The following is an 11,859-nucleotide window of genomic DNA, read 5'->3' on the forward strand; positions in this document are numbered from 1 at the left end:
AGCACCCACACTGCCCCCTACTGCAAACGTAAACCGAGGTCATTCCTCAGTGACACGGATGCTGCACTTAGTATTCTCTATGAGAAGAACTGATGGCGCCAACCCTCACTCCAAAACTCTTGGGAACTTCAGTGCCCAGTCATGCACTGCCCCCAAGTCACTGCTGTTAGAGCCGAAGTTTTAGTACTAATTTGGAGATGTAGTCACGTCATTTCACTGTACTGACTTCAATTCCCCTCTGTAAAATGGACAATTGGACTAGAGATGCCTGGCAGACCATCCAAGGCATGCAGAAGCTAGTAAACTTTACACATACCATGCTTCCCCAGAGTGGCAAATGTAATTTAGAAAAAGCAGCACAAGGGAGAAAGATGCCACACACAGAGCTCGGGTGGAGGGGTTTTTTATTGGGTGAAAGTGAATGGGAAAAGGAGGGAGAGGAGAGGGGAGACAAGCCTCTGGGGACAGGAGTGACAGAGGATGGGAGGCAGGCAGCCCTTTTAAAAGGGACCGTAGTGAATGTGCACAAGAGGTGCTTTTATTGACTACAGCTGAGGACATAGACTCCAAGGGCAGGCCAGTGCAGATGCCTGAATACTAACAGAGAAGGCTGTATCTCTTTCCTAGAGAAGAGACTGATGGACCGAATGGACCAGTCAGAAAGCCTACACCCAGAAGCCCCAGGGGAGGGGTGTGTGGAGGTGTGGGGGTGGGGACTGACTCAGGACCTCACAGTTTACCACCAAATACTCCGTGCTCTACTAGGAGCACCCCCAGCTCTCACTCAGCTTCTCAGGTCCTTTGGATCCTAGTAAGGCAGGAGCACAGACCTGGCATGCCCAGATTTAAGAGAAGCGGAGGAAAACAGGCAGAAAGCAGCCGAGTAAAGCAGCAGAGGCCATAACTTCACTTTATTTGTGTTTCCTCCTTACACAAAGCCATCCAAACAACTACAGAATAAGGCAAAGGCTGGAAATTTGTTCAATGCATGTTCTTGGGGCTGTTCCACAAACCTTGTTTTCCCCCGACCCCTGCTCTGAAGGCTGAGTTCCTGTTCATGCTGCTTCACATCCAGCACTACTAATCCTTCATTCCCTAGCCAGAGGCCTTTGAGGATTGGTGGTCTGTGTCCCGTCTTCTTTTTTCCTTTTGGGAAACAGGGTCTCACTATGCAGCCCTAGTTGGCCTGAAACTCGCTAGGCAGACCAGGCTAGCCTTGAACTCAGATCACCTGCCTCTGCCTCCAGAGTGCTGGGATCAGAGGTGTGCACCAGCATGCTTAGTCCTGGAATGCCTCCCTCGCCCACCTTGACATAGGTAGGAAAGCAGACTGAAGCGGTCCTCTCTGACGGGCGGGCGAGGGGCTCACAGGTGAAATGAACCAGCAGATATCCTGCACCTTCTGTGCTGTGGGACAGAACTCAAAGCGCTTCCATGGCTCCAACACTGCACACAGGGCTAGAGGCCGATGGTATAGGAGCGGCCCGTGGGGTTGTGAATAGAAGAACAGACTGGTGCTGTCACCGCCCACTCGTACCACACCTTCTTAGAATTGCTGCATCGCCAGAAACGCACACAGATGCTCTGCCCTTCACGCACCGTGATGGGCTGCTGTAATAGGAAAGACAGGGAGGGTTAGGAAGAGCTCATGAACTATGCTTGGTAATAAAAATATGTTAGGATAGGCAGAGATTAGATGACAAACAGCCAAATGTGGGGTACAAACCTATAATCCCAGCACCCAAGAGGCTGAGGCAGGAGGATCAGGAAATCAAAGCCAACTTGGGCCATAACTTCAAACCCTATCTCAAAACCAAACAAAAGATAAACACAGCAAAATATTTTGACCTTCACAACTTATCTGCTGTGTTAAAATATGGAACACTTAGCGACAAAGGGTGGCGATTCCTATGAGCATGGACAGGACGCCACGAAAACACCTAAGAGGAAGCCGACCTATTCTAGCAGGCCTGGAAAACCATCTGACAGTAGAAATGTTCCCGGAAACCTAGGTCAGTTAGCAGGGCGGCAAGATGAGCAAAGACCCTCACAGGCAAAGCAGAGAGGAATAAACACTAGAGACGACAGCTGGGAGACAGGAAAATCCACCAAACCAACTCTTACAACATCAGTCCAGATTTTCCCCTGAGGGCAGCGGGAAGGCACTGAAGGGTTAATAGTGAGGTGAATGCAAGTTACAGTTTAAACAGTGATTCCTGTCCCAGGTGAAGACTGGGCAGGAGTGGTCAGAGATGCCGGGAGTCCAGGTAAGTCATTGAGGTAATCCCAACCAAGATGTACCAACTTCTCAAAGCAAGTGACAGAGCCAACTAGCAGAGGGGCAGTCCTCCCTCAGCCTACAGCCTTAGAGGTGACTCCTACCTTAATGGGGAAGAGGATGGGGAACCAGGAGAACATCCCAGGAGAGTGGGTCTCTGGACGGATACCTGTGGAGACGGAACAACAGAAACCTCGAGGCTCCGTTTTCTCTCCCACCTATGATCGTCTGTGATCACGAAAGGAAGAATCAAAGATCTCCCTGCCCTGACTCTGGGCCCCTGCTAAATTAGTGTGCTGGACCCAAGGAGTATTCTGGAGCAGTCCCAAGAACATAAGATTGAACAAATGCCACCCCTGCCGTGATGCCCTCTGATACTGTTCCAGTCACTTACTCAGACTGATGTCCTGATAAAGCACAGTCTCAAAGTAGCCTGCAAAGCCATGCAGCACCGTGTTCACCTCCACGGGAAACTCCAGGGTACAGTAGCGGTTGTTGTCAATCATAGGATCTGATGAGAAAGATGTGGGAGGATGACAAGGGCCAGAACCCTAGACAACTTGGTGGACGTAGAGTAAGAGCTAGCCCCAGAGGACCAGATGCGCAGACTCGGATAACAAGGGAAGAAGCAGAACAGCTCACACCCTTCCCAGTCAGGATGGCCATGCGGAAACCTACCTCGGTTCGGATGGCTGAAGGTAAAACAGGGCTGCGGTGCAGATAGCTGGTGGAAGTTGTGCAGCCGAACCACGTAAGGCATCTCAAACTGTGCCTGCACAGAGTAAGAACCACGTAAGGCACCTCAAACTGTGCCCGCACAGAGTAAGAACCACGTAAGGCATCTCAAACTGTGCCTGCACAGAGTAAGAACCACGTAAGGCACCTCAAACTGTGCCCGCACAGAGTAAGAGAGCAAGAACCAGAGGACACCGACAGGAGGCACCAACTTCCCCAGAGGGAGCTCAAACCCCAGGATCAAAGAAACAGACAAAAACACTGCTTCTCGTCAACCACTTCTTTCAGTCCCAATTTCTTTCCCTTCTTCATCTGCTCCACAGAAGAAAATAGAGAAGACTAAAGAATATTCCCACCTTCCAGAAAAGCAGCTCTTTACCTCAGGGTCGCGGTCCTTTTCCCGACAGGCTCGGACCTCATTGTACAACTTAGAGGAAGAAATGGGAGCCAGGAAGGAGGTGTATTCTCCAGGGATGCTCACACCATCATCTGCAGAGCAACAGGGTCAAATCAGTTTCCAAATGGAGGGAAATAGCATGTTTGCACTGACTGAAGGCTTCAACAATAAAACAAGCCAAGTCAAGGCTGCTATAGGCATGGCAGGAAGACAGGTTGATGTGCCATAGGGATTCCACTCTTAGACTAATTTAGAGCCACAGAGTAAACATAAAGAAATGTGCCATAGAGTTATGCACTACTTAGTAACAACAAATTCTGCAGTGACTGCTAAATTACTATGGAAAAACAACAGTCCTTACACAAACTAAGGTGACTATGTCCCTGATGACATAATCCTATGGGACCACATCATGTACACAGCCCACCGCTGATGGGTATCTGTAATCTGATGGTTTTGGAATTTTGTGAGGATCATAATACCCCATGAAAGTTCCCAATGACCATTAAGCTCAAATACCACCTTATGGTAGAGGTTGTAAATGCTCTATGGCTAGATCCTACTCCCTGGCCCTCCAAGTGCACACACATTATGATAACTCAAGGAATCCACAGACCTCAGGTAAAGAATCTCTAGTCATCCCCCCACTTTTAGCTCTCCAAAGTTTTGATAGTGGATATCATTTTCTAATCTAACAAGCAGCAGTTTACGGCCATATGATCTGATCCGATTCCCCAGGCTGCTTCCCAGACCAAGCAACCCAACCTGGACAAACCTTTCAGGAAGTGCTGTGCTCCATCTAGACACTCGGGGGACAGCTCATTGTCGGCAAAGGAGCCCAGAAGCTCACTGACAATGATGTCTGCTTTCTCTGGAGCCACCCATTCCCGCATGTCTGATGAGACAACCGTCACCTGGCTCCCCCATTCTTCAAACTGCCAGTTCTCCAGCCTGAAACAGAGGTGATAAAATAGGAAGCATTGGAGCTGGACACTGGGACCCAGGACAAGCTGCCCAGCAAGCAGGCTGCTACTCACGTCACCACAGCATTGGGGTTCTTCTCCACAGCATACAGCCTTATCCGCCGGTCAGCCTGCTTGGCTGCCCGGAGAGATGCATTCACCAGAGGACCTCGGCCTGCACCTAGCACCATCAGGACCCTAAGGAAAAAGAGAGTCAAGCAAACTGAGCAGATGGAGATACATGCCCAGAGCTCCCCGGGAACATAAAAAAAGCACTCACTGGACATTGGTCTCCTTTTCTTCTTCTGGTACTCGGTCTAGCAAACATTTATAGATAGCCTGGGAGGTGGGGAACAGAAAAGCTCATAGCTACAATCCCTTCTTCACTGATCTTACCCTGTGCTCTGCCACCCTGAAGCCAACACTATACCTGCTGATACTGAGAGTATTTGATGGGGTCCTTTTCAAATACTTCGTATGTCTGAGATTCTAGGTTGTCCATCAGTGGCTGGTAAATGAAGAGAGAGAAAAAAATGCCAGTTTTTGGCAAATGGCCAAAATATCAAAAAAATCTCCCATTGCTTCCTCAATTTTAGTAGGATCCTGGATCACCAACTCTCAAGAGATAGCTCTTGCTATTATTATTATTATGATGGCTTTGTGAGATTTATTTTTTCAATTGAAAAGTATTTGTGTATGAGTCTTTTGCCTGTATGTGTACCTGTACACCACATGCAGGCAGTGCTAGAGGAAAGGGCACCCGAATCCAGGACTGGAGTCACAGCTGTGAGCACCATGGGAGTGCTGGGAATCAAACCAGGTCCTCCGGAAGAGAAGCCAGTGCTCTTAACTGCTGAGTAACCTCTCTGGTCCCCTTTCTCACCAAACCCACCTGAAGCGGGGACTGCAGGTAGTCTTCATAGCCTTTGGCAAAGAGTTCGTAAGCATTGGGTGGAGGACGGTTTTGGCTTAAGTATTCCAAGTACTGGAGGTAGGAGCAGAACTCCTTCTCAGAGTGGTGGTTGGTGCCCGTGATGATAAACTGCACCTCCAACTGTGAGGAAGGCAGAGCGTTAGGCCCAGCTCACAAACCATGATCCGCAGATATTATGGCTTATGACCAGAAGCCCTAACATAAAATAAGACCCACACTCCAGTTCTCCAGCGTCATTCCCAGTGCCAAAGAAGGTGGGGCTTTGATAAATCTATGAAGTCCTCGTATGCCAAAAAAGCATCATCCTGACTCAAAGGGCTACAAGTGGTGGGAGGTGGGGGGGTTCCTGCAGGGACATGGCAGGCAGGAAAACAATCCCCAAAGAGGTAAGAATGAAAACTCAGTTTAGCCTTACTTAGGCTGCATCAAATTTTGGGAGTCTGATGCCAGGCAGTTCATTGCCAGCATATTTAAACACAGTAGAATTTGAGAAAACGTTTGCTGGGATAATACAATCCCTGGTGCACAAAGAGGCATAATTACATCAAAACTCAACTCAAAGTATCTGTCGTTTCTTCCAAGAAGATGGGTTCTAGAGATAGGCTGCCTGTACTAGCTGATGGGCCTAAGGATCTGGCCTGGTCTTGGTCATACAGATAGTGTAGAGGTCATTTGGGCTATTAGCCACACCTGGGAGCCTGGGGAAGTCCCTGGCTATACAGATAGTATGTAATTGTCACCGCTAGTCCTGGTTGTAGAAGTTTGATACGGTCTGGCCCAACATATAACACAGATTGCTAAGCTACTGATCACTTATATTCTAAGCTTTCTGGATGGAAAGACAGGTTTTATGTCCTTCCCTTTGAAAGGACAATCCTGCATGCTTAACACTCCTGGTTTCTCTGGTGATCTGGGAGTGCAATGAGCTTCACACTCCCTACACACAAGGACTTCACACTCCTACACACAAGGACCTTTAACTTCTTACTTGTTTGCCTGTTCATGAGACCAACAGGGCCTGCACAGGCTGACTGAGAACTGAGATCTGCTTGCCTCTGCCTCCCAGTGCTGGGATGACCAGCATGTAAGTCACCACACCCAGCCTCTTACTTTAAATACTTATATAACACATTCCTTATGCAGTTTGGTTCCTTCTCCAGAAATCACAAGGAGAACAATCACCTGACCCTCTTCCAGAGGGAAAAAAGTCAAGTACAATTGAGTGAGTCAGGCGATACCATTGGGCTACCCACCTTGAGGAGCCGGAAGATCAGCCTCTGCTGCATCTTAGAAAGAACAGGAAATCCCTTCTTGTTGGTTAGAAAAATGCTGGTGGGGAGAATAGCTGCTTTGATGGGCTCTCCAAGCCAACGATCGATGACGTGATTAGACGGGAGGTCAGCCCCAATTTCGAGAGCTACACAAAGGAAGAAAAAGGCCTATCACCTGGGGTTCGGCAGGGAACCGTGCCTTACTGGGTACAAGGTTTTTCCTTCTGTTAAAAACAGGTGGTTGAGCCCAAGGAAAGCAGCCAAAATGCCCAGTACACACACAGAACTCACTTCTTTCTTCTTTTTTTAGACAAGTTCTCACTGTACAGTCTAAGGTGACCTCAAACTCAGAGATCCACCTCTTAAATACAGGGATTAAAGGTGCATGAAAATAGGCCAGTTGGCGGTGGCATATGCCTTTAATCCCAGCACTCGGGAGGCAGAGGCAAGAGGATCTCTGTGAATTAGAGGCCAGCCTAGTCTACAAAAGCTAGTTCCAGGACAGCCAGGGCTACCCAGAGAAACCAACCCTGTCTCGAAAACTGACACCTCCCCGCAAAAAAAGGTGCATGAAAATAGAATGACCAGTGCTGGTTCTGTTTTCAGAGCAGGTCTCAAGTAGCCCAGTATAACACTGAACTCCCATGAACTTCTGATCCTCCTGCCTCCACCTCCTGAGTGTTAGAACTGCAGGCACGTGCCTTGACATCTGGTTTTGTGTGTTATGCTATGGATCTTACTTAGGGCTTCATGTATAAAAGCAGCAAGTGCTCTACCAACTGACTTACACCCCCAACCTCACGAGACTGTTGATCTTTGTTTAGAGTTACTTTTATTTTTATTTATGTGCACAAGCGTATATGTACATATACCATGTGTGTGCAGGTTCCATGAAGGCCAGAAGAGGGCATCAGATCCTCTGGAGCTAGGGATAATATGCAGTCGTGAGCCATCCAGTGTGGGTGCTGGGATTTGAACTCTGGTCCTCAAAATAGAGCAGTAAGCACTCTTAGCCACTGAACCATTGCTCCAATTCTGAGACTGTTGGCTTTTAGTTTTTTGTTTGTTTTGGGTTTTTTTGTTTGTTTGTTTTGTTTTGTTGAGACAGGGTTTCTCTGGTAACAGCCCTAGTTTTCCTGGAACTAGCTCTGTAAACCAGGCTGGCCTTGAACTCAAAGAGACCTACCTGCCTCTGCCTCCCATGCCCTGGGATGAAAAGCAGTGGGCCACCACGCCCAGCCTGCTGATTGCCCAGCCTGCTGATTCTTACTCCTAGGAGGTTACTCCCATCCCAGGACCCTTGTGGACTTACCTACTGCAATTCTCTTGCTATAGTCACACAGAGTCCGGAAGTTATGCCACCTGCCCAGAATCAGAAACAAGAACATCGTCAAATGCATGTGACTGACAGCTCAAGCTCTTCCTCCGGTCCCCGTACTCCTCACCCCACCCCGAGCAGGACGAGCAGGAAGAGGAGACGCACCACATCCACGTCTTCTCTTCTCCACTGTACTCCTCCGTATGTGAAGTTGGGACATTCTCAATGACATCATCTCTCAGGTCCTCTGGAGCCACCAAGGGCACCCGCATCCAGAACTGCATATGATCAGGACCATTAGTTAGAACACTGTTTTCAACTAACTGGGTCCAGAAAGTTTCCTCAAAAGACCTTGATCCAGATCACAATCTCTTTATGTGCTTTTCTAAACTTGATTACATCTGTGTTTAATATCTCATACATGTCCTTATGCAGACACATACTTTTATTTTAACTAGAAACAATTAAGTATTTTCTGTGACTTGCTTTTGTTTTACGTTGTAAGACTCACCCAGAACCGCTAGCCCCACAGATTCTGTTCTGAAACTCTCTACACCACTTTGAGGCTGGGGGTGGGGTGGGGTGTGGAAGGTGGGCAGTGGGCAGTACTGACATTTCAATTCAGCCAAACGCACCGGGGCATAACTAGCAAAAGTACTCCTCACAGCTGACTATCACAACACACACAAGAAACCATACCATGGAAGAATGGTGGCCGGTATGGATATGGTTGGTCAGAACTCTGGCCAGGTTTGTGTTATCTTCCTGCTTCAGGGGCAACAGGAAAGCTGGAAGACCCAAATATGCCCCAAAATTCAGTTCCTGTAACATGGCCTGAAACACAGGGAACGAGAAAACCATTGAGAGCTAGGAACCAAATACTTCTGAGGTAGGGAGGAGTTAAAACTGGATCCAACATTGTATCCCATCCCAGGCTGTTCTGGAATTCAATATTGTAAGTTTGACCTTGAATTGGAGGCAATCTTCCTCACTCAGCCTTCACAGTCCTGAAACTAGTTCTGTAGACCAGGCTGACCTCAAACTCAGAAGAGATCCGCCTGCCTCTGCCTCCCAAATGCTAGGATTAAAAGCGTGCACCACCACCGCTCAGTGATTTTTGTCTTTTTCAGACAGGGTTATCCTAGAACTGGCTATCCTAGAACTATGTAGACCAGGCTAGCCTTGAACTCAAACTTTTTTATTTTTTTGAACCAGAGCCTCATGCGCACTTCGGCAGCACATATACTAAAATTGGAATGAAACAAGGTCTTAGAACGTAGCCCTGAGTGGCCTGGAACTCCATGTAGACCAAGCTGGCATCCAACTCAGAGATCTGCCTATCTCTGTTGAGTTACAGATGTGACCACCTCCCAGCATTTAACTGTACTCTCTGATTCACAGGGTTCTGGGGAGTGGCAGTTACTCTAACCCAGTCTGACGACAGAACTAATTTCTTTCTTTCTTTCTTTCTTCCTTCCTTTCTTCCTTCCTCCCTCCCTTCCTCCCTCCCTCCCTCCCTCCCTCCCTCCTTTCTTTCTTTCTTTCTTTCTTTCTTTCTTTTTCTCCTTTTCTTTTCCTGGCTTGGAACTCTCAATCCTCCTTCATTATCTACCCGATGTGGAACAGTCTTCCAAATGCTGAGATTACAGGCAGGTGCCACAATACCCACATCAGACCTAATCTTCAAAAGGACCCCAGAGAAAAATCAAATTGCCTTACCGCCTCTGAGTTCCTTCGGATCTTCTCCACTTTTGAGTCGGGATGGATCCACGGAGAAAGCTTTCCCACAATTAGCGTATTCCAGTCTGCACATCCCCACCCAAGAAAAGACAAAGACTCATTGAGGTCTGGCATTTTCTTGCTCAATTTCTAGTTCTCAGCAGGAAATAACGAGGAGAGGGGAAACCAAGTCTTTTCTCTCAGATAAAGAACGGGGACTGCGGCTTTTAGTGAGTCAACACGGAGAAAACAAGAGTTACCTATATCACAGGACTAACCAATATAATCAAGTCAGAAAAGGAGGAAAACGAAGGCCTATAAAGCAGAAGTCATTGCTGCCTCTAATAATAATTAAGGGCACATGGGATGGTCCCTACCCCTTCCCGACAGCAGCAGGTCCGATCGCGTCTGGGGGCCAGGCCGGTTCTTAGCAGGCTCCTGAATGAACTCCCTCTTGAAACGCGGGTGGAAGACAGGCATGCAGAGGAAATCAAACCTACAAACCGCGACAGACTCAGAATTATCATGTAAAGTGAGGACCCGGAGGTCCAACCAACTGGGTTTAAACTGTCTTGACTTTGCACAGTTCTATAAAGCCATCATCACCCCGCGGGCTACTGAGTTCAGCCCAGCCCGGGGCACACACTTTCACTCCACTGTACATTCATGTCTTCCCAAAGCACAGTCATGAGAAAGATGAATGAGAAAAGATGGACAACCAAGTCAAGTAGCATTCTTTCTTCCCTGATAACACTGGCTTTCCAGGACTGTCGAATTCAGATTTGTTCCAATACTGCCCATGCCTCCCCAGCCAGATTAACCTCTTCTCGCGCTTGCCCCTTTATACTTCCTTCTACTCTCAATCTCGGCCTCCAAGGCCCTAGATGGGCTGACTTGCGTCCCTTTTCTAATTTACTCAATAACTCCCCTGACTTTTGAACTCCGTGACCACACGCCTCCCAGAGTTTCATCCACTCGTTCTTGGGGCCGAAGTCTTCCCCACTCAAAGAGTAATGGTGTCTCAAGCCCTCATCCCCCGCGGGGGACTAGTCTGCCCTCCTTGGTCCCCAAATTTGGATCCCGTATTCCTCTGGCGGAGGCCCAGCCCTCACCCCTGCTTGGCCACAGCACCCAGTGTATCAGCTATTTCGGGGACGCAATTCAGGTCCCTGCCGCTGGACACGCGGCTGCCACCGGCACCTCCGACTGCCATCGCCGCCATCTTTTCCCTCGCGCGGCCCACGCCGGGATTCCTTGATACTAAGGACCAATCACAAAGCTGAGAAGAGTCCCCGAGAGGCGGGACAAGTCGCCCTAACAACCAAAGCGTCTTCACAGCTCTAGAGTGGAGGTGGAGGGACCCTGCGGCCCCTCCCGCCAATCCACAGGCCGCACGGTGACGTAGTTGTGGCTCCCTGGTTCTACCAATGACAGCCTCACACTGGTGACGCTCTGCAATCTCCCAGAATGCCCTGTCCGTCTGAAGCGCTCCAGAGAGACTACAGGTCCCATGCAACCCTGCAGCATAAGCCTGAAGGATCATCATTGGGCCAGGCCAGAATGTCTGCGGGCCAGTGGCGCAATGGATAACGCGTCTGACTACGGATCAGAAGATTCCAGGTTCGACTCCTGGCTGGCTCGTTGGGACTGGTACTCCTTTATTTGCATCCCTTGCAAATAGACCATTTGTTCCTAAACAACGAGTTTAGACGTATTTTTCTTTCCTTGTCTCTCAACCACTTTATTTCCTTCACTCTGCTCACGCTGTCAATTTCAGATCTTAACCTACTTGGTTGTTGCAGCCAAAGCATGCTGGCGTTTCTCGCTCCTCTTTTCAAAGCTGCTTCTTGTATAATTAAGTGAATCTGAGCATGAAAATTTCAGTGAATGGACTACTAAGATGAGCTTTGTCTCATTACTATGCTACACTTAAAAATAGACCATAGTAACTTAGCCACTAATTCCTAGTGATTCTGTCTCAAACACGGATGTAAATAAACATCTTCGCGTGCGCACTCCCCGCAGAGAAAAGGAATTCAATGGAGATTACGATGCCCAGGAATCATGAAACTGTTTCACATTTCCTCCTGTCCACAGCTGGAAAAGAAGGAAATGACAGAGGAAGGAAGGATCTAAGGAGGGAAATAGGAAACACATACCTGAAGCAAGAAGCCCACACATGTTGAGGGCCCTCCAGGCCAATCTGGTGGAGGCATTTTCTCAGCTGAAGTTCCTTCTGCCTTGT

General features: G+C 48.4%; 1 protein-coding gene and 1 non-coding gene across 2 annotated transcripts; one reads left to right on the plus strand and one right to left on the minus strand.

Annotated features, from left to right (window-relative positions):
* Nucleotides 1-884: 884 nt before the first annotated feature.
* Prmt5 (protein arginine methyltransferase 5) lies at nucleotides 885-10,879 on the minus strand. Its single transcript, XM_048444976.3, has 17 exons — nucleotides 10,727-10,879; nucleotides 9,992-10,110; nucleotides 9,615-9,700; nucleotides 8,595-8,729; nucleotides 8,061-8,173; nucleotides 7,890-7,939; nucleotides 6,560-6,723; nucleotides 5,265-5,426; nucleotides 4,803-4,880; nucleotides 4,653-4,711; nucleotides 4,448-4,570; nucleotides 4,186-4,361; nucleotides 3,393-3,502; nucleotides 2,957-3,050; nucleotides 2,673-2,789; nucleotides 2,383-2,447; nucleotides 885-1,611 (listed from the first exon to the last, which is right to left on the minus strand). The coding sequence occupies exons 1-17, from the start codon at nucleotides 10,834-10,836 to the stop codon at nucleotides 1,459-1,461; spliced, it is 1,914 nt and encodes a 637-aa protein (XP_048300933.1). The 5' UTR covers nucleotides 10,837-10,879; the 3' UTR covers nucleotides 885-1,458.
* A 303-nt stretch (nucleotides 10,880-11,182) lies between these two features.
* On the plus strand, nucleotides 11,183-11,255 carry Trnar-acg (transfer RNA arginine (anticodon ACG)). The gene has a single exon. It is a non-coding gene; the product is annotated as a tRNA-Arg (tRNA).
* The last annotated feature ends 604 nt before the right edge of the window (nucleotides 11,256-11,859 follow it).

This window comes from Myodes glareolus, chromosome 12 (genome assembly GCF_982192425.1).
Source record: "Myodes glareolus chromosome 12, mMyoGla1.1, whole genome shotgun sequence".
Lineage (NCBI taxonomy): Eukaryota > Metazoa > Chordata > Mammalia > Rodentia > Cricetidae > Myodes > Myodes glareolus.

What these genes read in the sequence shown, in the direction of transcription:
- Prmt5 (XM_048444976.3), bottom strand. Translation starts at nt 10,836, where the DNA reads ATGGCGGCGATGGCAGTCGGAGGTGCCGGTGGCAGCCGCGTGTCCAGC. An exon ending in TCCGAAGGAACTCAGAGGCG is followed by an intron (nt 8,730 to 9,614) that starts GTAAGGCAATTT and finishes CCTGTGTTTCAG; the next exon opens with GCCATGTTACAGGAACTGAA. An exon ending in AAAAGGACCGCGACCCTGAG is followed by an intron (nt 3,051 to 3,392) that starts GTAAAGAGCTGC and finishes TACTCTGTGCAG; the next exon opens with GCACAGTTTGAGATGCCTTA.